The sequence below is a fragment of the Vulpes vulpes genome, chromosome 3 (assembly GCF_048418805.1).
Source record: "Vulpes vulpes isolate BD-2025 chromosome 3, VulVul3, whole genome shotgun sequence".
In the NCBI taxonomy this organism is placed as follows: domain Eukaryota; kingdom Metazoa; phylum Chordata; class Mammalia; order Carnivora; family Canidae; genus Vulpes; species Vulpes vulpes.
The window spans coordinates 92,394,326-92,421,803 of record NC_132782.1 but is presented as its reverse complement, the minus strand read 5'-3'; the positions used below and the strand labels follow the sequence as shown (position 1 = coordinate 92,421,803).

Sequence of the window (27,478 nt, the reverse complement as noted above, 5' to 3'; positions counted from 1 at the left end):
AAAAAAAAAGAATGACGCATTGAGTTGCTTGAATTAAACTTTTCAACTGGGAGGCTTCCTGGTAGAGATTTTCACAGGGGGCTCCCTAAATGTTTATAGGTCTTTTTTCTGGGCATTCTTTTTTTCCAGAGGAGCAAAGGTGGTATAAGCTTCCTGGACAGTGTTTTTAATAGCTAAGGTGAGGAAGGGGATTGGGGTAGTCTTGTTTTTCAGCCCTTATTCTGGTTTTTGGTCAGACCCCTTGTGTGGTGTCCCCAGCTTTGCAGTATTTTTAAAATTCATCTCCCAGAAAGTAAACCTCTCCTTACCTACAAAGGTGAGATGCAGTCATCTGGCTAAGTGACATGGGGGAGAGGTTTGTGAACTTCAAAGATCTAATTATAATTACCCTGTATATAAATTTTCAGTGTCTTTATCCCCACCCTGACCCCTTAGTACCTCCAGAGCATATCTCCTTGCTTCCTGTTCATATTTCCCAACTCTGAAGGCATTTACTTTGGCTTCCTCTATTATGCTAAGTCAGTTACCCTTCTTCCACCTACTTTCAATCTTCCAAGAAGTCTTGATTCCTCTTCCACCCTGTAGTCCTTGGGGTTAATGCTTGTTTTGGGTACTTTGCTATCAACTCAGGGGAATGGTGCAAACATAAATCTAGGTGTTAAATCCTCTGGTCCTGAATCAGGGAAAACATTCTCACTCTCCACTTGCCAAACTCTAAATGTGTCAATTGATTCATTTTATAAAACTGTAAAAAGTTCAGAATTCCAAGAATCCAAACATTAGGCAGAAGAGTTTTTCCACAAAGTCCTTTTTATTTATTTCACTAGAAATTACTCTTTATTGATTAAATCACCAGGAATTTTCAGCACAAGATTGAACATCTTAATAACCACTGAGGTTTGGGCTCTGGGTCTTACTCTGCCTCTCCCAGTCCTAAAAGGGGTTTAGAGGGAGAGACGTCATTAACAGAGACCAAATCAGATGGTTGCAGGTCCTCCTTTCCCAGTCATTGGACAAGCTGCTCAATTCTTGTCCAGAGCAGGAAAGAGCCAGTACTTGAGAAAAATCTAATAAAGAATTTGACAATACAATATAAGATCTCTCTTAACAATTTAGATTTATCAACAGCATTGGTCCAAACTTATTTGCTTCTGATCTACATCATTTTGCAATTTACTTCTTTTGGTGTGTATGTAATTTTAATACATAACCTAACTCCCTGTGCAGACATGAATCAACCCAGTGCCAAGAAAAATCCCTCAAACTAGAATAGCCTCATCCTGCTCTTGGAAAGAACAGAGGTTTTTCTGCTCCTCTTCCACATACAAGATGAACAAATCTCCCCCTTAAGTCCCAAATGTTACTTCTGGCCTTGGAATGTGCAGCTTGTGATGGGCTGATTCAAATCACCTCGAAAGGACAGCTGGAACTACTATGCAGGCAGCCTTCTTTGGAAATTTCTTCTTAAAATAACGTTTTGAAAATCGTTCATGATTGCGTACAAAGGCTCTAAGGTCCAAACAACTTCTGCTATTCCATCTCACGAGCTAGGCTCAGAGGAGGCATTGGAATTGTCAGGAGCAAGAGCAGTAGCAGTGGCCCCACGAGGTAGGACCTCAATAACTCGAGGCTTGTCAATAATCCGGGCTGTCCGGTTTCCCTTTTCCACAATACCGACGATCCATGCCTGGTGACCCTCTCCATACTTGGAAGATTTTATTTCAGAACAAAAGCGAGCTGCCTGTTCTCTTGGCAGACAAATCAGCAATCCACCAGAAGTTTCCGCTGAGGTTCCTTGAAGGAGCCCAAAGCGCCCACTGGCCTTGCTGATGGCAGCCATCTTGGCGATGATTGGCAGATTATGAATGACAAAGGACACCTCGTTTCTTTGTTGTTTTGCAAGGTTCTGAGAGTGTCCTAGAATGCCAAAACCGGTGATATCTGTGGCTGCATGTGCATTAAACGTGTGCATTAATCCAGCAGCAGTTCTGTTCAGGGTAGCCATATTGAACATGGCTTCCTGATAAGCCAGCTCTACCTCTTCCCTGGAGACCACCATATTTATTTTATTCCATCTCTCAGGGTTATCTAGCCATTGGTGGGCATTAACAGCAACTTGGGTTCCTAGGGGTTTGGTTAACACAAGCACATCCCCAACAACGGCGCTGTCAGGCATGATGAATTCATTTGGCTGACATACCACAGTGGCAACCCCACCGACAATAATCCAAGGGTTTACCACTGTCTGTCCGCCAGTCACTGCAGTCCCTCCTTCCTCAGCAGCGTCGCGAAAGCCTTTGATCATAAGGGGTGTTATCTTCTCTCGTTCCTCCTCAGTCATACTCTGGCTAACGCTGAGTAACATCAACATGTTGTCACATTCAGTAATGCCCATGGCATAGAGGTCACTCAGCACGTTGGCACACGCTATGCGCCCCATCATGTAGGGATCTTCTACCAAGGGGTAAAAGAAGTCCGTGGTCTGCACCAGGGACAGGCCCCCGTGCCTCAGGGGGATGACGCAGGAGTCCATCCCGATGCCCAGGGCTGGAAAGGTGGGGTTGGGATCCGCCCCGGCCGGCAGGCCGCCTTCCTGGGCCGCCTCTTCATGGCTTCCGACCAGGCCCAGGCCCAGCGGGGCCCGCACTTCTGGCCGCGTCAGTCCCGCCAGGAGTTTGAGCAGCGTCTCCTGGGGGACCTTGCAGCCTCAGCCCTTCATGCCGGAGAAGCCCGTCAGCCGCCAGCTGGGGCTGAGGCCCAGCGCCTGGGGCTCGAAGGGCCGGTAGCTCGAGAAGCCCCGGCCCAGAGACAAGCCCGCGGAGCCCGAGCCTTCCGCCGCCGCCGCCACCTCGCCGCCGGCGCCCGTCGCCGCGGCTTCCGCCATCGCGCCTGCCCGGCAGGGAGGGAAGAGGAGAGGGGAGGGGAGCGCCCTTGTATCTTCTACTCCAGTTACTACGGACTAACAGATATTACCGCAGAGATTCTCCCCGGCACGACGCGCGCCACCGGACTCACGCAACCCCGCGCGCTCCTGGCCTTCCTGAGGGAGGAGCTGCCGGCCTCCCCCTACTTATAGCCCCGCTGATTGACAGCCGTGCTAGCCAATGACGACTCCGCTACCGAGAGGCGGGCTTCCTTTGGTCTAAAAGCTAAATTACAAATCAACCAGCAGCTTGCGAAATTGGTCGGGGAGAGATTACCGGCAAGTGCTTCGGTTCGCTCCCCTAGATGTAATTTAAACGATCTCTTGGGAGTGGCTGGCGGAATCTGGCTCCCCTAGAGGCAGTTTACCAAGGGCAGTTTCGAAGATAAAGAAGATCGGTCGCTTGGCAGATCTCCCGTAGGGCGGAACTGTCCACGGGTCGTTTGCGCTGGTGACCAGTCCAGGAGGGAAAAAGAGCCCAGGGAAAAATTCGGAAAGAATAATGAGAAATTAGATATTAAGTTACTACCATCAAGCAAGCAAACCTTAGCGTCAAAATAATGAAATGTTAAAATGGATTTCAAAGAATTTTAAAACTCGGGCGCCTGGCTGGCTCGCTCTGTCGGAAGAGCATACGACTCTAGATCTCAGGGTCGTGACTTCCAGCCCTACATTGGGGGTAGAGGTTACATTTTAAAAATATGATCCTAAAGTCTTTTAAGACTCTTGCGTCTACCACTAAGTGCCCGTGTGAGTCACTTCCCCCACCCCCCACCCCCCCGCAGCAGTTCACTCATCTGGACAACAAAGTGGCTTACCTTGTTTTGTTCTAAAATTTCTTTTTTTAAAAATATTTTATTTTATTTATTCATAAGAGACACACACGCAGAGGCAGAGACATAGGCAGAGGGAGAAGCAGGCTCCATGCAGGGAGACCCATGTGGGACTGGATCCCAGGATACCAGGACCCAATCTGAGCTGAAGGCAGACGCTCAACCGCTAAGCCACCCAAGCTCAGAAATTCTAAAATTTCTGTATCTCTTCAAGTTAGTATATATAAGAATCTGTGATGGATCCATTATGAACAATTTGCCAATATCTATTAAGATTATAACTACAGGGCAGCCCGGGTAGCTCAGCGGTTTAGCGCCGCCGTCAGCCCAGGGCCTGATCCTAGAGACCCGAGATCGAGTCCCACGTTGGGCTCCCTGCAGGGAGCCTGCTTCTCCCTCTGCCTGTGTCTCTGCCTCTCTCTCTCTCTCTGCCTCTCATGAATAAATAAATAAAATATATATTTTTTAAAAAATTAGAAAGTAAGGGGATCCCTGGGTGGCTCAGCGGTTTGGCACCTGCCTTTGGCCCAGGGCGCGATCATGGAGTCCCGGGATCTAGTCCTGAGGCGGGTTCCCTGCATGGAGCCTGCTTCTCCCTCTGCTTGTGTCTCTGCCTGTGTGTGTGTGTGTGTGTGTGTGTGTGTGTCTATCATAAATAAATCTTTTAAAAAATCCTATTAAAAATTTTAAAAATAATAAATAAATAAATAAATAATAACTGCACATAATACCTTTGACTCAGCAGTTCCAATTCTAGGATTTTACCCTACAGATGTACTCATCAGCTATGTGTAGGAAATGATAGGGTTGTCTTGTTTTGTTTTGTTTTTCTGTGCTGTTTGTAATATCAACATGCTGGAAACAACTTAAATGTTTTATCAATTATGATTAAAATAAAAAGTGGTATAATTATGTAATAGACTACCCAAGCAACTTTAAAACAGAATGAGAAAACACTGATGCAATTATATTGATAATAGTTACAATTATAAGAAGCACAGTTCTAAATGCTTTAGTATATTAACTTAGTTCTTTTTTTTTAATATTAACTTAGTTCTTATAAAAACCTTTGAGTTAGGATTCTTTCCACATCTTGCAGATAAGGAATATAATGCAGAGAGATTAAATGACCCACTCAAGGTCATACCCAGTTTATTTATTTTTATTTTTATTTTTATTTTTATTTTTTTAATACCCAGTTTAGAATAAAGCTGGATATGAATCCAAGCAATTTGTTCCAAAGACCACCAGGCTAGGGGCTCCTGGGTGGCTCAGTGGTTGAGTGTCTTCCTTCAGCTTAGGGCATGATCCTGAGATCATGGAATCCAGTCCTGCATCTCCCTCCGTCTGTGTCTTAACGTCTTTCTGTGTCTCTCATTAATAAATAAATAAAATCTTAAACAAACAAACAAACAAACAAACAAAGCTGGGTAGCTCCGGTGGCTCAGCGGTTTAGCACCGCCTTCCGCCCAGGGTGTGATCCTAGAAACCGGGGATGGAGTCCCATGTCAGGCTCCCTGCCTGGAGCCTGTTTCTCCCTCTGCCTGTGTCTTTGCCTCTCTCTGCCTGTTTCTTTGCCTCTCTCATGAATAAATAAATAAATCTTTGTTTTAAAAAATCAAAAAACAAAGACCACCAGGTTATATTGCTTATGATGTTTGTTAAGAGAAATAAGCACGGTTCAGAGCAGTATTTACAGAATACTATTATTTGTTGTAAAAGGGGGAAATATATGCAATAACATATTTCTTGGAGGATAATCACCAGAAACCAGTGAATTGATTGCCTCTGGGGAGGAATAAGGTGGCTGGGGACGAGAGATTATTCATTGTGATGTCTTTGTGTTCCTTTAACATTTGGAACTTAAATTTATTTTATTTTATTTTTTAAGATTTTATTTATTTATTCATTAGAGACACACACAAACACAGAGGCAGAGACACAGGCAGAGGGAGAAGCAGGCTCCAATGCAAGGAGCCCGACATGGGCCTCCATCCCGGGACTCCAGGATCATGCCCCGCGCCAAAGGCAGGCACCAAACCGCTGAGCCACCCAGGGATCCCCTGAACTTAAAATTTTGAAAAAATATTTGAGTGTATTACATACTTAAAAAAAAATCCTGCCTATGGAACTATAAATTGGTGCAACCATTTTGTAAAAGAGTTTGGCCTTAACTGATTAAATCAACATGTGCAAACCTATGCATTCCACACATAGGTGGAACTCCCCAGCAATTCTACCCATAAAACACGCCCTAGAGAAACTCTTGCAAAGGTGCCCCAAGAGACATGTGCAAGAATGTAGGAGCTCTGGATATTGATTATGCAACAATGTGAAGGTACTTAACACTACTGAACTGTACCCTTAAAAAAGGCAAGGTGGAAAATTTTATGTCATATGTATTTTGCCACAATTAAAAATAGAAAAAAAAACATAAGGATACTTATAGCTCTTACAGTAAGTCATTACATTTGGTTTTTATTGTTCTGCAATACAGTGTTAAGAAGGCATGGATTAAATTGGAAGAAACTCGAATGTTAAAATTAGACTGAGTTGCAGTCTTGGCTCTCCTAATGACCTTGGACAAATTATCTAACCTCTAGGAACCCTAGTTTCACTACCTATAAAATAGTCCTTTCACCTGAAGATAATGACTGATACCAGATGGGAGTGTTTCTGAGAGTTAAATTTTAAAATGTGTGTAAAACACCTAACACAGTTCCTGACTGATGGTAAGCTTACCATAAAAAACAGAATCTATCATCACACACTACTATTTTTTTTTAATTTTTTTTTTTTTATGATAGTCACACACACACACAGAGAGAGAGATAGAGGCAGAGACACAGGCAGAGGGAGAAGCAGGCTCCATGCACCGGGAGCCCGACGTGGGATTCGATCCCGGGTCTCCAGGATCGCGCCCTGGGCCAAAGGCAGGCGCTAAACCGCTGCGCCACCCAGGGATCCCACACACAGTACTATTAAGGTAGATGGAGCGGCTGGAATTTAAATTCACAAAACTTATAACATCTTGGAAAATTTTTTGTAAAAGCAAATCAATTTGTCTTCCTAAAGAAAAAGAGGAGCATAACATTGGAATACTGGAAATAACCCATCTGTCTGTTAATAGGGAACGCATAAGTGGATTGTGGTATAATTACACAACAGAATATTGTTCACCCGTGAAAATGAATCATAGGCCTAGGCATCATCAATATCAGTAATCTCAAAAACAAGATGTTGGGAGCAAGAAGCCAGTAGCAGAAGAATACGTAAACTACGATGCCCTTTATATAAAGTTCAGCACCAGGCAAAGCAATAATATATTGATAAGAGATGCAAAATGATAAAAACTTTTTAAAAAGTAATAGTGAATGATTAACAAAATTTAGCATAGGGATTGCTTCTGGGGAAGGGTGCAGAGGGGATCTGGACTACATTAAGTTCTGTTACTTGGGCTGGGTTGTAGTTACATGATGTTCTTTAAACCATACGTATCTGTTTTCTTTTCTTTCTTTCTTTTTTATTTATTTATTTATTTATTTATTTATTTATTTATTTATTTATATTTTTTTATTATTATTATTTTTCGTATCTGTTTTCCTATGCTCTTTTCGTAAGCTGTATTTCAACATCAAAAAAAGAAAATCAGGACGCCTGGGTGGCTCAGTGGTTGAGCATCTACCTTTGGCTTGGGTTATGATCCTGGGGTCCTGGGATGGAGTCCCACATCAGGCTCCCAGCAGGGGAGCTGCCTGTATCTCTGCCTCTTTCTGTATCTCTCATGAATGAATAAATAAAATCTTAAAAAAAGAAAATGTTATATATTTCAGAATTTAAAATACTGAAGGAAAAAGGAAAGAATGGAAAACAAGAGATGAAAAAAAGACCTTTGGATTTTGTCTGACCTTTGGATTTGTTGTCAGTGAACTTATCTGCCCTTGAAGAAGTGATATAGCCTCTCTAAACCTTAGTTTCCACTTCTGTCAAATGAAGGTCATCATTTCTGCTTAGGATATGATATAAGGATCATATAAAAATCTCAACTATGAAACTTGTTTTGCAAAATCTTCAGTATATTGTACCTGTGAAGGATCTTCCTATCACTAAGGGAAAAATGAAAACACTCAATTACATCTGTAGTTCCCTCACCTGGGTTAAAAAGTGACTAGATCAGGTGCCTCTGTATGCTCTCTCTTCTTTGGACTTTCTCCTCTCAGCATTTAGGACAGTTTGTAATTCTTTATTCATGTGATTATGCCACAATTATCTGTTTGCACCACTAGTCTGTAAGCTGTACAGGGGAGGGGCTGCCCTGTTGTGCCTACTTTGGCTTCCCTCGTACTTTACAGGGCAATGACATTTGATGAATAAATATGTCACTTTATGCAACACAATTTGCTGAGCTCATATGATGAACCAGACATGGGGCTGAGGATCTTTTTTTTTTTTTTTTAACTTTCTTTCTTTCTTCTTTTCTTTCTTTTTTTTTTTTATTTTTAAAATTTTTTTTTTAATTTTATTTATTTATGATAGTCACAGAGAGAGAGAGAGAGAGAGGCAGAGACACAGGCAGAGGGAGAAGCAGGCTCCGTGCACCGGGAGCCCGATGTGGGATTCGATCCCGGCTCTCCAGGATCGCGCCCTGGGCCAAAGGCAGGCGCCAAACCGCTGCGCCACCCAGGGATCCCTCTTCCTTTCTTTCTTTTTAAGATTTTATTTATTTATTCATGAGACACAGAGAGAGGCAGAGGTAGAGACAGAGGCAGAGGGAGAAACAGGCTCCCCTGGGAGTGGTAGGCTCCCTACCACTTGATCCCAAGGGGCTTTATCCCAAGACCCCGGGATCACCACCTGAGCCAAAGGCAGACACTCAACCGCTGAGCCACCCAGGTGCCCTGGCACTGACCATCTTGCACTTACTCACCTCCTCATTAATGCTCATAGTGGTGCCAGGGAATTATCATTATTAGCTCAATTTTGGAGATGAGACTGAGATCCCGGAAAGGTCAGAAGTCCCTCACAGGGTCACCTAGTGAGAATACAAACCTAGGTCTTTTTGACCTGAAGGCTGGTGCTCTATGCCTTATCGTGGGCCCGCCCCCCTTGAGAATACTAACAACCCCCATCATATCCCCCAAGGAAGCAGGACTCTTTGGAGGGAAGGTTTCATCCTGTAATTTGCTGCTGTTTGGAAGCAATGTTCACTCAGGCCAAGAAAGTCATGAATTTGCCTTGTTCAGGGACCACCCACTAGGCTCAGAGCAAGTTCATGAGCCTCTGTGCAGATGATCCCCATGGGCCTCTGGAGGGTGATCCCTGTGACTGTATTATGAGCATTTGAAAGTATCCTGTTGATCTTTTTCTTGTTTTTCAGAGAGATCTACTGAACATTTATGGCTTGGATTAAAGCTTTGGGCCAAAGACTGCAAGAGTAAAAGCCCAAGCCCTGGTGGCGCAGCGGTTTAACGCTGCCTGCAACCCAGGGCGTGATCCTGGAGACCCTGGATCGAGTCCCGCATCAGGCTCTCTGTATGATGCCTGCTTCTCCCTCTGCCTGTGTCTGCCTCTCTCTCTCTCTGTCTCTATGAATAAATAAATAAAATCTTTAAAAAAAAAAAAAAGTAAAAGCCCAGATGGGGCTGGAAATGGAGGCAAAGGAGAAAAGAGGTTTTAAAGAATAATAGTCTGAATACCAGCCCCTCTTTTGTTTTTTACATACGACAAAAGCACTGGGCTAATGCTAGTTATAGTTTTTTTCTCATTATGATAATTTCCAGTCATAACACTACACTTTAAGGTTCAGTACACTTTATTTTTATTTTTTTGAATATTTTATTTTTAAGTAATCTCCACACCCAGTGTGGGGCTCAAACCCACAACCCTGAGATCAAAAGTTGCACGCTCCACTGACTGAGCCAGCCAGGCGCCACAGATCAGGAAACTTTATTTTAATTTTTTTTTTATTTTTTTAAAGTGTATATATTTAAACAAACTCTATACCCAATGTGGAGCTGAATTCATGACCCTGAGATAAAGAGCTAAAAGCTCTACTGACTAAGCCAGCCAGGCACCCCAGGTTCCACACACTTTAAAGAATTTTTAAATTGTGGTAAACTATACACTCAGTACATTTCTAGTATGCCGAAAATACTTCAATAGGTTTAGTACACATTTTTAAAAATATTTTATTTTTATTTAAATTTTTTAAAAAAATATTTTGTTTATTTTTTCATGAGAGACACAGAGAGAGGCAGAGACATAGCCAGAGGGAGAAGTAGGCTTCCTGAGGGGAGCTAGATGGGGGCCTCGATCCCAAGACCCTGGGATCACGACCTGAGCCAAAGGCAGACACTCAACCACTGAGCCAAGCAGGTACCCCTAAGTTTTAAAAAAAATTTTTAAAGATTTTATTTATTTATGAGAGAGAGAGAGAGAGAGAGAGAGGCAGAGACATGGGCAGAGGGAGAAGTAGGCTCCAGGCAGGGAGCCTGATGTGGGACTCCATCCCGGGGACTCCAGGATCACACCCTGGGCTGAGGGCAGGCTCTAAACCGCCGAGCCACCCAGGCGTCCCTATTTAAAAAGTTTTTTTTTTTTATTTTTTTAATTTATTTATGATAGTCACAGAGAGAGAGCGAGAGAGGCAGAGACACAGGCAGAGGGAGAAGCAGGCTCCATGCACCGGGAGCCCGACGTGGGATTCGATCCAGGGTCTCCAGGATCGCGCCCTGGGCCAAAGGCAGGCGCCAAACCGCTGCGCCACCCAGGGATCCCAAATTTTTTTTTTTTAATTTATTTTTTACGTAATATACCGAAGGTGGGGCTCGAACTTACAAGATCAAGAGTACGCACACTCTGTTGATGAGCCAGAAATATTATTACAAAAATCATTATGTTGTCATTGGAGAAAAATCACAAAATGCAGCTTAGTAAAGAGGAAGAATGTTACCTCAAAATCCTCCTCCCAGAGAGAAGTACTAGCAACAGCTTAGCCTCGTGTATTTTAGACATTTTCCTTCATGAGTAAGGAAAGCCACTACATTGAACACCAGGGGGCGCCCTGTCACTCCCTCCAGGCGGTGTAGAGCAGTGTGCTCTGTGTATTTGCATATACTTTAAAATTTTTTAAAACAAAAATGGGATCATTCCAAGTATTTCTAGTAGGATATTACATAATGGGTGAAATAATCTGGCATGTAATAGGTGTTCAACACTCCTTCTGGATTCATTTATAAATATTTATTGAAAAGTTTTTGTTTTTTGGGTTTTTTTAAATTTATTTATTTGAGAGAGACAGAGAGAGCCCAAGTGGGGAGGGGCAGAGCAGGAGGAAGAAAGAATCTGAAATAGACTCTCCGCTAAGTGTGAGGCCTAACACAGGGCTTGATCCCATGACCCTGAGATCATGACCTGAGCCAAAACCAAGAGTTGGATGCTTAACCAATTGAGCCATCCAGATGCCCCCTATTTATTTATTTTATTTTATTTTATTTTATTTTATTTTATTTTATTTTATTTTATTCATTTATTTTTAAAGATTTTATTTATTTACTCATGAGAGACACACACAGAGAGAGAGAGAGAGGCAGAGACATAGGCAGAGGTAGAGGTAGAGGCAGGCTCCATGCAGGGAGCCCTATGCAGGACTTGATCCCAGGACTCCAGGACCACTCCCTGGGCTGAAGGCAGGTGCTAAACCTCTGAGCCACCCAGGGATCCCCAGATGCCCCCTATTTACTGAAAACTTATATGCACTAGATACTGAAGCTATAGCAGTGAATGCCAGGCAAAAATCCCTGTCCTCATGCAGCAGACATTCTAATGGAAAGAGATAGTAATAGGTAAGAGCAACCATTTGTTAGTTAGGGACAGGTATTGAGGAGAGAAAAATGAAGCCTGAGGAGAGAAAGGGTAGGAAGTCTGGTATGTGAATGTATTTTGTGTAATTGTAGCCAGGGAAGGCCTCACTGAAAAGATGACTTTGAAGTAAAGGCCTCAATGAAGAGAAGAATAGGATGCAGATATCTGAAAAAGAGTGCTTCAGGTAGAGAATGGTGAGTGCAAAGGCCCTGAGGCAGGCATATACTTGGGCTATTCTAGGAGCAACAAGGCAGCCAGGATGACTGGTGCATATTGAGTGGAGAGAGTTGTAGGAAATGTCAGACAGGCACATCACAGGATTGGTGTAAATGGCACAGGTCATAGGGCCTTGCAGATCACTGTAGGACTGCTGTAATCTGACTTTGCTATAGCTTTTACTCTGCATTCAAACCCTAGGGGTCAAAACATTCCTCATTGGTCTGAACCCCAATCACTCTGGCCCAGCATCCAGGTCAGTGTCCCCATTGCCAGCCCCTCAACCTGAGCCTGACCCAGGCCCCGCACAGCCTCAGTTCCCTATCCCCGCCTCCCTGGGTTTGTTTGGTGGGGCTTCCAACAATAGGCTCTCCCTCAGGAAACTTGAGAACTGACGCCTATGTTCTTGGCCCCTCACACTCTTAACCATCTTCTATCACTTTACGTGGCAGGAAATGTCATCTTTGTATCTGGGGTAAATGTGAGAAGCCATACTGAGTCACCTCTTGCCATCAGAACAAGAGAGACACAGGACAGGAAGAGACTCAGAGTGATGGCAGAGCTCAGAGAATGGAGGGTTTGGAGATGGAGATAAAGAATGAGAAGGTGAGGAGCACCTGGGTGGCTCAGCCGGTGAAGCATCTGCCTTCAGTTCAGGTCATGATCTCAGGGTCCTCAGATTGAGCCCCCCATCACCCTCCCTGCGCAGCAAGGAGTCTGCTTCTCCTTCTGCCTCTGCCCCTCCCCTGCTTGTGTGCTTTCTCTCTCTCTCTCAAAAAAAAAAAAAAAAAAAAAAAAGAAATTAAATTTAAAAAAATGAGAAAGTGATTTGGAATGCTGAGAGAGGGAGTCATGGGATAACCTGGCACAAGAGCATTTCTGACAGAAAAGTACCCATGGCAAAGACCAGCAAGTTTTATGTGTTGGATGGTGGCCAGTATGGCTGGTGACAAGTGGGTGAGAGAGAGCAAGAGGAGGTGATGTCAGTGAGGCAGTGAAGGGCCAAATGTGCAGGGCCCCTGGACTATGGTATGGCCTTTGGCTTTGGCTCTGGGTAAGATGGGAGCCATGGGATGGTTTAGACCAGAGGCTGAGGTGAGGGTAGACAGGGTTGGCTAAATAGATACAGAGAGACAGCGAGGAGGTTCCTGAAAAAACCCAGGGGAGAGATGATGGTGACTTGGTTACACCGGAAATAGTGACAGGTAGTCATATTCTGGATAGTTTTTAAAGAAAGAAGCAACAGATTTCCTGATGGAGTAAATGTAAGATCTGATGTGTTGGGGCACCTGGGTGTCTTCGTTGGCTAAGCATCTGCCTTCACCTTGGGTCATGATCTCAGGGTCCTGGGATAGAGGCCCGCATCGTGGTCCCTGCTCAGTGAGGAGCCTACTTCTCTCTGTCCTCTGCTCCTCCCCCTTGATTGTATTCTCTCTCTCTTTCTCTCAAATAAATAGTCTTTTTTTTTTTTTTAAAGATCTGATGGGCTGTGTGAAGGAATTTTGGACTTTTTGTCCTAAGAGAAAGAGGAAGTCATGGGCTTGGTTTTAAGCAGGGAGGTGGCATGGTTATATTCATGGTTTTGAAAGTTCATTCTGTCTGCTAGGTCAAGAACAGGCTGGAGGGGAATGATGAAGCAGAGGACCAGTGAAAGTTGGTGGGGACTTGGATTAGGATAGAGTATGGTGTGGGGTGGGCAGAATACAGCATAATTCTCTCTGCCTCAGGACCTTTGCACAGGTCATTCTTTTTTTTTTTTTAATTTTATTTATTTATTCATGAGAGAGAAAGAGAGAGAGGCAGAGGGAGAAGCAGGCTCCATGCAGGGAGCCCGATGCAGGACTTGATCCTGGGACTCCAGGATCAAGCCCTGGGCCGAAGGCAGGTGCTAATCCACTGAGCCACCCAGGAATCCCCTGCACTGGTCATTTTTAATTACCCAACAATGCGTTATGCCCAACAAACAGCATTATCTTCAAGACTTGGGAGACCCCTCCTCCATGATCTCCTAACCCTGAAATTTCCTTGTTCTAACCATTTTCATGCTAGATTTTCTCTGACACCTGTGAGCGCCTTATAGCTGAGACCACACCTCACTGGATTCCAGGAGCTCAAGGTCCAGCGTGGGCTCTGGCGCAGAGAAGGCCTTAAAGAGCATTTGTTGAATGAATAAATGGAAAGAATGCAAATGAGGACAGAGATCAACACCCTGATAGTTGGAACTCACCGAAACACTGCAAAAAATGAAGTGTTTAAGATGTAACACACTCTAGGGCACCTGGATGTCTCAGTTGGTTAAGTGTCTGGCTCTTGGTTTTGGCTCAGGTCATGATCTCAGGGTCCTGGGATCAAGCCCCAAGCTGGGCTCTCTGTTAAGTGGAAAGTCTGTTTCTCCTCTCCCTCTGTGCTCTCTCTTTCTCAAATAAATAAATGAAATCTTAAAAAAAAAAAAAAAACAAAGATGTAACACACACTAGTAATTTTTCTTCTTACATTATCTTGACAATATTTTTAAACCAGTATATGTAAATATACCACATTTTGTTAGAGGCTGAAGTGTTTCATAAAATGGACCTATTTGGGATGGCTGGGTGGCTCAGTGGCTGAGCGTCTGCCTTTGGCTCAGGGGGTGATCCCAGATCCTGGGATCGAGTCCCACGTTGGGCTCCCTGCATGGAGCCTGCTTCTCCCTCTGCCTGTGTCTCTGTCTCTCTCTCTGTGTCTCTCATGAATAAATAAATAGATAAAATCTTTTTAAAAATGGACTTATTTAACTGGTATAACTCCTTCCTATTATTGTTAGATATTCAATTTATTTTTTTCTTTTTTTAATTAAAGGATTTCCATGAATATCCTCGTTGTATTTATTTCAAGGCACCAGATTTTAGGAAGATCATTGAAACAAGTTGTTCCTCCTGGGGTGGTCAGAGGAGTTGAGACTTTGACTTATAGGTAATATTAGATATAATTAAGGATGTTCAGCCTGGAAGAGAAACCTGTGAGCCTTGTCCACATTTCTGAAGGTGCTTCCAGATGGGAAAGAGAACAGATTTGTCCCAGGCATATCACCAGGACAGAACCAGGCCTAAAGCATGGAAGTCACAAAGAGGCAAACTGGCATGTAATACAAGAAAACATTTTCCTTGGGGACCCCTGGGTGGCTCAGTGGTTGAGCACCTGCCTTCGGCCCAGGGTGTGATCCTGGAGTCCCAGGATGGAGTACCACATCGGGCTCCCTACATGGAGCCTGTTTCTCCTTCTGCCTGTGTCTCTGCCCCTCTCTCTGTGTGTCTCTCATGAATAAATAAAGAAAATCTTAAAAAAAAAAGAAAGAAAGCATTTTCATACAAGCAGAGCTGCAGGAGATGCAGTGGATCTCCTTGGGAAGTCATGAGCATCCTGTCTCTGGAGGTGTGTAAGGAGAAGCTGGTTGAAGATTTAATAGGAAATAATATAGAAAGGACTATTGTGCAGTAAGCCAAAGTTGAATTTGGTGATATTTGAGAATCCTTTCAAATCTGAAATTTTGTTACTACATTAAAAAAATATATTTAAAAAAATATATATTTTATTTATTTATTTATTTGAGAGAGAGAAAGGAGGGAGGGGCAGAGGGAGAAGAGAGAGAGATTCCCAAGCAGACTTCCTGCTGAGTGTGGAGCCCAATGCAGGGCTCCATCTTATGACCCCAAGATCATGACCCAAACCAAAACCAAGAGTCGGGCACTTGACCCCACGGAGCTACTCAGGCACTCAAAGATATAAAGGATGGCACGAAGAAGTTGGCATGATGCCTCAGGGCTGGGAATATTTTGACAAGTGGTGATTTGGGGATGCACATTCCAGGCAAAGGGGATAGGTTGATGAGATTGAGGAGGGAAAGTCGGGCATGAAGCTAAAGAATGTTATGGAGTGGGACACCTGGGTGGCTCAGTGGTTGAGTGCCTGCCTTTGGTTCAGGGCATGATCCTGGAGTCCCCGGATCAAGTGCCACATCGGGCTCCCTGCATGGAGCCTGCTTCTCCCTCTGCCTATGTCTCTGCCTCTCTCTCTCTCTCTGTCTCTCATGAATAAATAAATAAAATCTAAAAAAAAAAAAAAAAGTTACAGAGTAAGACTGAGCTTTACCCCAGGTGACCAAGAACCTCTGAGGTTGAGGGTAAGGTGGCCAGATGCTGGTTGGTGTTTAGGACTCTGTTCCCTTGGCAGTAGTTGATTACTACAGGGTGAACATTTCATCCCAGCTCAACCAGATTCTCCTTCCTAAGAGTGTAGACATTCAGAGTGTATGTAAAATTGGGCTGAGGGGTAAGCTTCCTCAACCTTTGTTGGAGAGGTGGAGAAAGGTGGCCTGCAGAGTGAGAGAATGGGGAGCATGTGACATTGTCTTCCAGCCACCAGGGAGATCTGATCGTATTTGGCTTCTTCAAAGGGCTTTTTGATATCCTGTAGACAAACGTATTCGTTTGCTTTCTGCCAACTCAAATGGGTTCCTGTGACTCGCCACAGTATGATATTCAGCCAAGACCCTCTAAATTAAGGAGTCATCTGAGGCTTTGAAGGGAGTCACCCACAGTTCCTGAAAGAGCTTCAGGAACATTCAGCTGGAGGAGTAAGGGCAGAAACGGTTGAGAAGAGTCTGATAGGTGGTGAGAGCAGGGAGCAGGCCTTCCTCATCATTTAGATAATCAACAGAGCTGCTGCTTCCTCCAGATGTTCCACCTCATTGTTCAGTTCAAGCATGTCATCCAATGATAGATAAGTCCTCCGGGCTCCATTTGACTTGTTTTCTATAAGGACTCAAGCTATCTAGTCAGAAGGGAGGAAATGTTTTCCTTTTTCCCAAGGAACCAGAGTGATGGCAGAGAGTTCACTTTCCTTGATGTAACAAATAAGATAGGTTGGGGTTACCAATATCCCCACTGCAGGCCAAATGTGGGTTTGGTCATCTGGGAAGTTCACAAACAAGGGGGTGTGTCTGGAGCACTAATGAAGTGACCCAATAGAATATTCAAGAGGGAGCACAGGCATGTCATGAAGGTGGGGAGGCTCGGACTCAAAGGAGTTTGACCCAGGAGTGAAATTTTCGTTATCAGACAGGAGTTGTGATCCTTCCTGTACATGGTAGCTATTATGTTGGTCATTCTGGCTCCACCCCCTGAACATAAATCAGTGTTTGGGAGAGAGAGAGAGAGAGACAGAGAGAGACAGAGAGAGACAGAGAGAGATAGAAAGAGTCATAAGTAAAACTTGAAAGAGATGCTTTATTAGCCTGTACACATGGGAGCCCAAGCAGTTGGAGGTTGGGGTAATTCAAAGCAGAGAGAGAGAGATTCTTCTAACTCTACCACAGCTTTGGTGTTTCAAGGGCTTGGGGTTAGGAGTCAAGAATTGTTCTATCTATGGTTTTGGTTATGGATCTACAGCCAAGATGTGAAGGCTGGAGCAGTTCACGTACAAGGAAGTGAAGCACAAATGAAATCCCTCTGAAGACTTCCTGAAATAGCAAAGAATTTGCAGCAAGCTGGAGATCTCGTACTAGCAGGTGGGAGTAATAAGGCAACAACACGGGAGTATTAATATTAGTATGATCCTATTTGAGCTTCACAGGGTGGTGAGTCCTGCAGAAGCGTGAGCTGTGTACGCAGTGGGGAACCAAGGCCCAGAGAGGTGAAGGGGGCCTTGGCGCAACATAGCAAGACAGTACTGCTTGGAACTGGTTCCTGGGATTCTGGCCCTGTATGATATGATCTTTTGGACACAATAAACCATATGCCAAAAAGCTGGAAGTGGAAGCCCTGGAGTGAGGTCAACCAGTGACAACAGGCTCCCATGGACTGCGTGTGAATACTCAAGAGGCCATCTGTAGAAAATCCCTACCTGTAAGTGCATCCCACTCAGCCTTCCCTTAGAAAATCCCAAGTAGTTTCTAGAACTTTAGAATACCTGGGTGTAGTTAGCCCATGCGATCATAAGGGCCTTGGAAGAGGGTGGTGGCCTCTGACCCCACTTATTCTGGGCACCTCTGGGCCTCAATGACCTCCCTTCCCCTGAGGCCCAGCCTCATTCCCTGGGGTAGTCTCTCCCTCCAACCTCCTGGCAGGTGGGAAGAAGGGAAAAGGGCACTGTGGTGACACAGATATTTCTGTTAGAACCATCCTGACCAAAGTGGCCTATGTTATTATACTCAGAAGGAAGTGGTGGGTGGCAAGCCTGGGCTAAGAGTAGCAGCTGATGGCAACCAGCAGCATTTGCACCAACAAATTTTCTGTGTGTGTCTGAAATGAGAACTTTACCCCAGTTTGTCCTGGGTTTGTAGGCAGTCAGGCCTGGTGGACTGAGGGTAGGGGCGGGGGAGGCCCCAGCCAGCTTTTCCTGCCGCCATCTACGTCAGCCAGGGGCCTATTGGTCCCCAAGCAAGCCCAGAGGCTCCCTGCTGCCACATCCTTGCTTACTCAACATTTTATTCATTTAAGCATCATGAAGGAAAGGGTTCAGTGTGGTCATACTGAAGACTGGAACTAGGGAGGTCATCAGGAATGGAGGTAGGGATGTGTGGGTGGCTCAGCGGTTGAGCATCTGCTTTTAGCTCAGTGTATGGTCCTGGAGTCCTCATCGGGCTCCCCCAGGAGCCTGCTTCTCCCTCTGCCTATCTGCGTCTCTCTGTGTCTTTCATGAATAAATAAATAAAATCTTAAAAAAAAAAAAGAGGAATGGAGGTAGCCCTCCAAGCTCTCTCCACTTCCCATTCAGAAACCTCGTGATTCTCTCTCATAAGATCTATTTCTCTGTAATGTCTGTGTGGTTCTCTCCTCACTTTTGACTGGCCAGTCCCCTCTGTGTCCTCCAGTTTCTGTTCTGAAGAAACCCAACTGGGGATCCCTGGGTGGCTCAGCGGTTTAGTGCCTGCCTTTGGCCCAGGGCGCCGTCCCGGGGTCCTGGGATCGAGTCCCGCGTCGGGCTCCCGGCGTGGAGCCTGCTTCTCTCTCTGCCTGTGTCTCTGCCCCCCCCCCTCTCTATGTCTATCATGAATAAATAAATAAACAAAAAATCTTTGAAGAAACCCAACTGATTGCTCACCTGCCACCAGTGTCTTATTTAATTTTATATATTAAATTAAATATAAAATTTAATTTGGGCCTTCACTTTCAATTCCCTCAACCACTCCTTTTTGGACAATACAGCTTTTTGCTCCTAAGAGTCTAGACTCTGGAAACCAAAAGCCTCTTTATTATCCTTAGGGGAAGGAAGAACCCCAAGCATTCACTTATCATTAAATATTTGCTGACTACATATTCACTGACTATGCTCCAGGCACTGTTTTAGGTACTGGGGATACCTCAGTGAACAGCAACAGCAAATAATCATACTGTCCTGGGAGGTTTTTTAAATTTTTTTATTTATTCATGAGAGACACAGAGAGAGACAGGCAGAGACACAGGCAGAGGGAGAAGCAGGCTCCATGCAGGGAGCCCCATCTGGGACTCGATCCCGGGTCTCCAGGATCAGGCCCTGGACTGAAAGCGGCGCTAAACCGCTGAGCTACCCGGGCTGCCCCCTGTCCTGGGAGTTTACATAGTAATAGAGAAGATGGACAATAAACCAGATGGATAAGTAAATTAGTTAGTATAAGCAGAAGTCTACAAGTGCTAAGGAGCAAAGTTCAAAGGACATGATCCAGGAATGAGCCATGAAGCTTTCTTGGGAAAGCCAAGCAAGAGAATAGCAAGTGCAAAGGCCCTGCAGCAGAGGTATGATGGAATAAGCCAAGGGCAAGGACAACAGTGTAGTTGAAAAGGAGTGAGCAAGAGGGGGACCAGGTTTTAGAGAGATAGTGAGGTGTCTGATAGGTTAAATCTTTCTAGGCCACTATGAGAACTTTGGCTTGTATTTTGAGTGAAATAGGGAACCACTGGAGGGTTTTGAGCAAGAAAGTAACATGATCTGATCTATATTTTAATTTTTTAAAAAGATTTTATTTATTTACTCAGGAGAGACACACACACACAGAGAGAGAGAGAGAGAGAGAGAGAGGCAGAGACATAGGCAGAGGGAGAAGCAGGCTCCATGGAGGGAGCCCAATGTGGCACTTGATCCCAGGACTCCAGGATCACACCCTGAACCAAAGGCAGACGCTCAACCGCTGAGCCACCCAGGCGTCCCTGATCTATATTTTTAAAGAATCCTACTGGCTGTTGTGTGGAGAACAGACTTTGGTAGGGGCAAGGCTGGAAGCAGGGGGACCACAAAATCCAGACACAAGGTGATGTTGGGTCAGACCAGGGAATGAGCAATGATGAAGATGAGAAATGGCTAGACACAAAGTCTTGTTTACTCTCTTGAGTAAAGCAAGAGAAAATTCTCTCTTGTTTTCAGATGAACCTCTAGAAAAATAAGACATAACTGAAATCATTTTACCTTACAAAGGACACAGAAGACCTGAGGCATCCAGGCCACGGGTTCCATCTTAGATGCACAGATTCTAAAAAAAAAAAAAAAAAAAAAGATGCACAGATTCTGGGTACCCCAGAACTTCCCAGTCTAGGATCTCATTTGTCGCTTCCCTGCAAGATGATATGCTTGAGTCCATTTTCATTGAATGATGGGACAATTGGTAAAGAAACATCTAAGCCATCCTGAAGAGAGCTGGCATCTGTTGTGTTGAGTCTACACAAGGTGACCTTTGCCCTGGGCATTGATCTTGGTATATGTGCTGCTGAAGCGAGCACTTGGGCATTGATCTTGGGAATGGTCAGTTGTCACCATGCCAGCACCATCAATTTCTTTCTTCTTCTTTTTTTTTTAAGATTTTATTTTTAAGTCATCTCTACCCTCAATGTGGGACTCAAACCCACAACCATGAGATCAAGTGTTGCAAGCTGCACCCACTGAGCCAGCCAGGTGCCCCAGCACAATCGTTTTTGTACTGTTCATTTGATGCAGCCGAGATAACATCAAACAGAAAACACCTACTGAAGCTAATTTCCTCAGGATGGGGTGACAGTATGGTTAATGCTCTGAGTTTCAGGCTCTTCTCTAGGTACTTTGTCTATTTAAACCCTGTGGAGTCATTGGTTAACTAAGTTAGAGCAGAGTATGGACAGAAAACAAGGCCCTTGAAAGCCATGCCAACAATCTCGGACGTGATCTTATGTATGCAAAAGGGGAATTACCCGAGGTTGTAAAGCCTAAGAGAAACATGCTTAGGTTTCTTTGGGTTAATTTGGAATTCCCCAGGAGGTAGAACCTTCTCTAGAGGCAGAAGAGTGGAGGAATGGCTGTAGTGGGTGTAATTTGTTCCTTAAGAACTGATGGGGGTTTGAACAAATGGAATGGAATTGAGAGACCAAATTGGGCCCTCAGAGAGAAGTGACAACCTGAGATATGATGAAGGCTAGTGACTAACGAAGTGTGTGTGTGTGTGTGTGTGTGTGTGTGCGCGCGCGCATGCGCATATAAGGAACATCCTGCCTCAGGACTTCCTCACGTGATCCCAGCCTGGGATCTCTGCAACCCAGCTCTTCAGAGAAATCACCTGATGTCTCCAACATGGAGCCCCTGACACTCTAGAATTCTCAGGGCTTACTTGTACTTTTGTAGCGTCCTCAGGCTTACAGTCCTCAAACAGATGGGAAAAAAATTCTTTTGTTCTTTTAAACTGAAAACCAGAATCTGATAAATATGTAAATGAGTACACTTGCCTGCTGATGCATACACATAAACTATGATCCAAGCAATGAAGACTTACTTTGAGATCATTTCCTGAATTCTTTCTGTTCCAGGTGTTATTACTGATAAACTTGAAGTTTCTATAAACTTAAGCCCTAATTCAAGAATCTAAATTTTGATTATTTGAGAGAGACAAGAGCACAAGTGGAGGGAGGGGCAGAGGGAGAAGGAGAAGCAAACTCTCTGTTGAGCAGGAAGCCCTGAACTGGGGCTCAATCCCCGGACCCTGAGATCATGACTTGACCCAAAGGCAGACACTTAACTGACTGAGTCACCCAGGAGCCCTAAGAATCTAAATTTTGAAGACAGTCTAAAGGAAAACCTTCACTCTAGAGAGGATCGATTTGACTATTAATTCCGGGTTAGATGTTCTGTGGTGAGATAATTACAGTTTTTCCAAACAGGTCCAACCTGTGTGGTTAATTACTAGAACTAGTTCTAGAACTAGAACTAAACTAATATATATATATATATATATATATATATATATATATATATAAAATTTAATATAATATTTTTTTCTAATATATATATATTTTGTCAAGAAGAATGTACGGCTCTAAATTGTTTGAGATTTACAAGTGCAGGCTGTATGTTAAAAGGGAGCATTTATCCTTTCACTTTACACACTTCTGTAATGTTTGAGTTTTTATTCTTTTTATGTTTGAATTTTTAAATGTGCATTCTTTTTTGTAATTTCAGAACAAAAGATTTTGATTAGCTGTAAATTGTAACTACTGTACATAGGATCAAAGGACTCAGCCCAAATTATCTGATTTTAACTGAATTTGAAAAAGACTGATATTATCTAAGTACCAGAAGGCAACTTGTCAGTTGCAGCTGCCTAGCAGCAGATTACAGATAATCTGTTTGCAAAAGTCTTCCCCAGGGGCAGTGACACTGGCAGTGGCTTTGCAAGCTGAGCAGGGTTTCCTCACAACACAGGGAAAATCTGAACATCCTTCCCACTTTCCCATAAGCAAATACAAGTTCCTCTATTCTGTTGCATTTTTAATTATTTTTAATTTTTAAAATTACGTAAGTTATACATCCTCCTTGGAAGAAAAAAATTCAGACAATATAGAAATATGAAAATCTTATTCTTCAGAAGTAACTACTGTTTGGAGTTCAGTTGTGTTTCCTTTCAGATTTTACATACACACACACATAATTTCAACTCCTATTTTTCTTTCCTTTTTTTTTCTTTAAGTGGGTTCCACACCCAGCATGGAGCCCAGCATGGGGCTTGAACTCATGACCTTGAGATCAAGACCTGATTGAGACCAAGGGTTGGATGCCTAAGGGACTGAGTCACCCATGTGCCCCTTCATTTTTCACTTTTTTTTTTTTCAGATAGAATTCCCATACCATAAGACTCGCCATTTTATTTTATTTTTTTAAGATTTTATTTATTAATTTATAAGAGACACACAGAGAGAGGCAGAGACATAGGCAGAGGGAGAAGCAAGCTCCTGGAGGGGAGCTGGATATGGGACTCTATGCCAGAACCCCGGGATCACAACCTGAGCCAAAGGCAGATGCTCAACCACTGAGCCACCCAGGTGCCCCAAGCCTCATTTTATTTTATTTTATTAAAAAATATATTTTATTGATTTATTCATGACAGACACAGAGAGAGACAGGCAGAGGAAGAAACAGGCTCCATGCAGGGAGCCTGATGTGGGACGCGATCCTGGGACTCTGGGATCACACTCTGAGCTGAAGGCAGACACTTAACCCCTGAGCCACTCAGGCGTCCCAAGCCTCACCATTTTAAATAAGTGTACAGTTCAGTGGTTTTTAAAGTTTTTTTAAACTTGATGGCTCAGTCAGTTAAGTGGCTGCCTTTGGCTCAGGTCATGATCTCAGGGTCCTGGGATCAAGCCTCACATGGGGCTCCTTGCTCCACAGGGAGTCTGCCTCTCCTTCTCCCTCTGTGCTTCTTCTCCCTTTGTGCACTCTCTCTCTCAAGTAAATAAATACAAGTTTAAAAAATAAATTAAGTTTTAAAAAATTTATTTAAGGGATCCCTGGGTGGTTCAGCAGTTGAGCGCCTGCCTTCAGCCCAGGGCGTGATCCTGGAGTCCTGGGATCAATTCCCACATTGGGCTCCCTGCATGGAACCCGCTTCTCCCTCTGCCCATGTGTCTGTCTCTCTGTGTGTGTGTGTGTGTGTGTGTGTGTGTGTGTGTGTGTGTGTTTCATGAATAAATAAATACGATCTTTAAAAAATAAAATAATTTATTTAAGTCATGTCTACACCCCACGTGGGGCTCAAAATTACAACTCTGAGATCGAGTCACATGCTCTTCCTACTGAGCCAACCAGGCGTCCCTCTTCAGTGGTTTTTAATATAGTCATAAAATTGTACAATCATCAGCACTAATTCCAGAACATCTCCTCACCCCAAAAAGAGACCCTGTACTCATTAGCAGTCATTCCTCATTCCCCACCATCCCCATCCTGGCAACCACTAATCTAATGTCCTGTCTCTATAGATCTACATATTCTGGACATTTCACTTAAATGGAATAACACAATCTGTGTCTGTGAATACCTGGCTTCGTTCACTTAGTGTAATGTTTTCAAGGTTCATCCACGTCATGGGATGGATCAGTGCTTCATTACTTTTTATGGTTGAATAATAATCTATTGTATGCATAGACCACATTTTGTTGATCTCTTTATCAGTTAATAGACATTTGCATTGTTTCCAGTTTGGGGCTAGTCATTTTATATCCCCCTGGCAACGTATAAGGGCTCCTTTTCACACTCACCAACACGTTTTCTTTTCTTCCCTTTTTTAAAAAAAAATTATATTTATTTATTCATGAGAGACACAGACAGAAAGAGAGGGGCAGAGACACAGGCAGAGGGAGAAGGAGAGGAAGAAGCAGTCTCGCTGCAGGGAGCCCAACATGGGACTTAATCCCGGGTCTTCAGGATCACACCCTGGGTTGAAGGCAGCGCTAAACCACTGAGCCACCCCGGCTGCCCCTTTTCTTCCCTTCTAATACTATCCATCCCCATGACTGTAAAGGGATATTTGGCTTTGATTTGCATTTCCCTGAAGCCTAATGATACTGAGCATCTTGTCTATGTTAGCAGTTTTTTTATGTTATCCTCAGAGGCGCCTGAGTGGCTCAGTCGGTTAAGCATCTGACTCTCGGTTTTGGCTCAGGTCATGATCTTGGTGTCCTGGGATGCAGCCCTGAGTCAGGCTCTGGGCTCACACTCAGCAGAGTGTCTGCTGGTCTCTCGGCCCTTCCCCCAACTCTCTGCCTGTCCCTTGTGTGGGTGTACGTGCGTTCACATGCTCTCTCATTCTCAAATAAATAAAATAAAATTTTATGTATCATCTTCAGAGAAATGTTTATTAAAATTTTTGCCCATTTGAAAGTTGGGCCGGGCTGCCCCGGTGCCTCGGCGGTTTAGCACCGCCTTCAGCCCAGGGCGTGATCCTGGAGACCCGGATGGAGTCCCACATCAGGCTCCCTGCATGGAGACTGCTTCTCCCTCTGCCTCTCTCTCTCTCTCTCTCTCTCTCTCTGTGTGTCTCTAATCAATTTTTAAAAAAATCTTTAAAAGTTAGGCCATTTGTCTTTTTTACTGTTCAGTTCTTTGTATGTTCTGGATACAAGTCCCATATCAGATATGTGATTTGCAAATATTTTCTCCCATTCTGTGGAAATTTTTGTTTTTTAGAATAAAAGTAAGTTACTAAATTTACTGTCTGTAACTTGTTCTTTTTCTTTATCAGTGTATTATTGGAATCCTTCAATGTCAAGAGAAGGCTATGTCACTCTTTTCTTTTTTCCTACCTTATTGTTTTCCTTCCTTTCTCATTTTTTAAAAAAGATTTTATTTATTTATTTGACAGAGAGAGAGCACAAGCACAAGGAATGGCAGGCAGAGGGTAAGGGAGAAGCAGGCTCCCTGTGGAACAGGGATCCCCATGTGGGGACTCGATCCCAGGACCCTGGCATCATAACCTGAGCTGAAGGAAGACACTTGGGCAGCCCGGGTGGCTGAGCAGTTTAGTGCCGCCTTCAGCCCAGGGCCTGATCCTGGAGATCCGGGATTGAGCCAGGGCCTGATCCTGGAGACCCGGGATTGAGTCCCACTTTGGGCTCCCTGCATGGGGCCTGCTTCTCCCTCTGCTTGGGTCTCTGCCTCTCTCTTTCTCTCTCTCTCTCTCTCTCTGTGTGTGTGTGTGTCTTATGAATAAATAAATAAAATCTTAAAAAAAAAAAAAAAGAAGAAGGAAGACAACCAACTGAGCCACCCAGGTGTCCCTTATTTTTTCGAGGTGGCACTCCATTATGATTGTGCCACAGTTGATTTGACCAGTCCTATGCTGAACTTTAAAAGACAGAGTCTGCAGTTTATGTGTTGGTGAAAGACAAGGAACCAGCAGCTCTTGGGCAGGAGGTTGCTACCTACTGTGTTGTCTGCTCCTGGATGATGTGAAAATGCAAGCGGGCACAGGAAGTGTCTCTAACCTACACTTCCTCTAAACCCATGTGGTTTCACAAGCCCTATAGGCTCACCACCACCCAATGTCACCAGCTTGGCGTCTTTGTGAGAAAGTCTCACTGCAGGAGGCCCTGGGGCATTATTATTTCCCTCTTTTAGTCTGTCTGGTTGCCAAATCCCCAGGGTTCTCTGAGACCGGAGTCTTGATTAGACATCTCCAGCCGCTGGAAAGATGAACTCCTACATCATCATAACGAGGCTGCTGCTGTCCGGGCCTTCCCTCTTCGGTAGGCAAGGGAAAAAATGGAGGGGAAGGCAAGGGACATGTGTCTCTATCCAGTAAGACCACAGGACTTTGTGGAACTGGAATAAAAGAGCAGCTAGTGTCGGGTGGGATTGGCCACAGGTGACATGAGGGTTAGGAATCTTGGAGGGAGAAGGGGATAAGGAAAGAAAGAGGTTAGAAAAAAAAAAAGAGGTTAGAGTCCAAAGTAGAGGCAAGGTCTGGAGGAAAAGAGAAGGAAGACACAGGTGGCAACAGAGATACAGAGTGGGGTCTTTATTTTTTATTTTTTAAGATTTTACTTATTTATTCATGAGAGACACAGAGAGAGAGGCAGAGACATAGGCAGAGGGAGAAGCAGGCTCCCGGTGGGGAGCCTGATGAGGGACTGGATCTCAGGACCCCAGAATCATGCCCTGAGCTGAAGGCATCTCTGGCTTAGGGTTTTTTAAAAAGGCAGATGGCTAATGGGTACCTGGAGCAGTCGCTGGGGTCTGGTCCTGCCCATGGCACCACTGTGTACCATCTCAGCACTTTGCTCTTTCTGGACCTCAGTCCGTTCATGAACAAACGGTGGGGCAGCTTCTCTGCCATCCTGGATGCCTGGGAAAGAAGCCTGATGCCTAGAAGAAAGTAGGGCCAGAAAGGACAGTTAGGGGCTTGCAAAGGAGGATGCTAGGCCGCTTGAAGTGGGGGATGACATGGGCCAACCTGAGATCTAATGGAAGGAAGAGCCTGGTGCACAGTGGGGTGGGCAGTAAGGGAGCATTAGATGAGAAGCAGCTGCACAGGAGTCAGGGGACCTTGAAACCATGAGTCTGTGGGCAGAAGCCTGAGGCTAATTATCTAGGGTCCTAGGCCCAAGGGAGAAGTGGGTGTGTAGGGAGATGCACCCTGCGATGGGGCAACCTCATCCCACGGGGGGGCCCCTTCCATCTGCCTCTATCTCACGGACCAACGCCTTCTCATCCTTCCTTCTTTGCTGGCAGGCCAAGTGGGCTCTGGGTAGTAGGGAGTTGCTGCTTCCAATTTCCCGGAGTCGAGACTCTGAAAGGGGAAGCCCGAGGGGGAAGGTCTAGCTCTGCCTCCCAAGCAGGCAGCGGGTGGCCCCAGGAGGAAGGAGCTGGGTCTTTGTGGGTGAGCCGCCCACTTGGG

General features: G+C 44.5%; 2 protein-coding genes and 1 long non-coding RNA gene across 7 annotated transcripts in view; 1 reads left to right on the top strand and 2 right to left on the bottom strand.

Moving 5' to 3' along the window:
* Positions 1-792: 792 nt before the first annotated feature.
* SEPHS2 (selenophosphate synthetase 2) lies at positions 793-3,278 on the bottom strand. Its single transcript, XM_026011172.2, has one exon. The coding sequence runs from the start codon at positions 2,882-2,884 to the stop codon at positions 1,541-1,543; it is 1,344 nt and encodes a 447-aa protein (XP_025866957.1). The 5' UTR covers positions 2,885-3,278; the 3' UTR covers positions 793-1,540.
* A 6-nt stretch (positions 3,279-3,284) lies between these two features.
* On the bottom strand, positions 3,285-26,920 carry LOC140598292 (uncharacterized). Its single transcript, XR_012000583.1, has 3 exons — positions 26,799-26,920; positions 20,254-20,317; positions 3,285-3,371 (listed from the first exon to the last, which is right to left on the bottom strand). It is a non-coding gene; the product is annotated as an uncharacterized lncRNA (long non-coding RNA).
* Positions 25,977-27,478, top strand: part of ITGAL (integrin subunit alpha L) — a 42,586-nt gene continuing 41,084 nt past the window's right edge. For 2 of the 5 annotated variants that reach the window (XM_072753483.1, XM_072753484.1), the window contains exon 1: positions 26,146-26,327. In XM_072753483.1, the coding sequence (XP_072609584.1) occupies positions 26,273-26,327 (55 nt within the window). In that variant the 5' untranslated portion in view covers positions 26,146-26,272. Of the gene's footprint in view, positions 26,328-27,478 lie in introns of all 5 variants that reach the window. The other 3 variants (XM_026011173.2, XM_026011174.2, XR_012000582.1) reach the window with 3 other exon arrangements.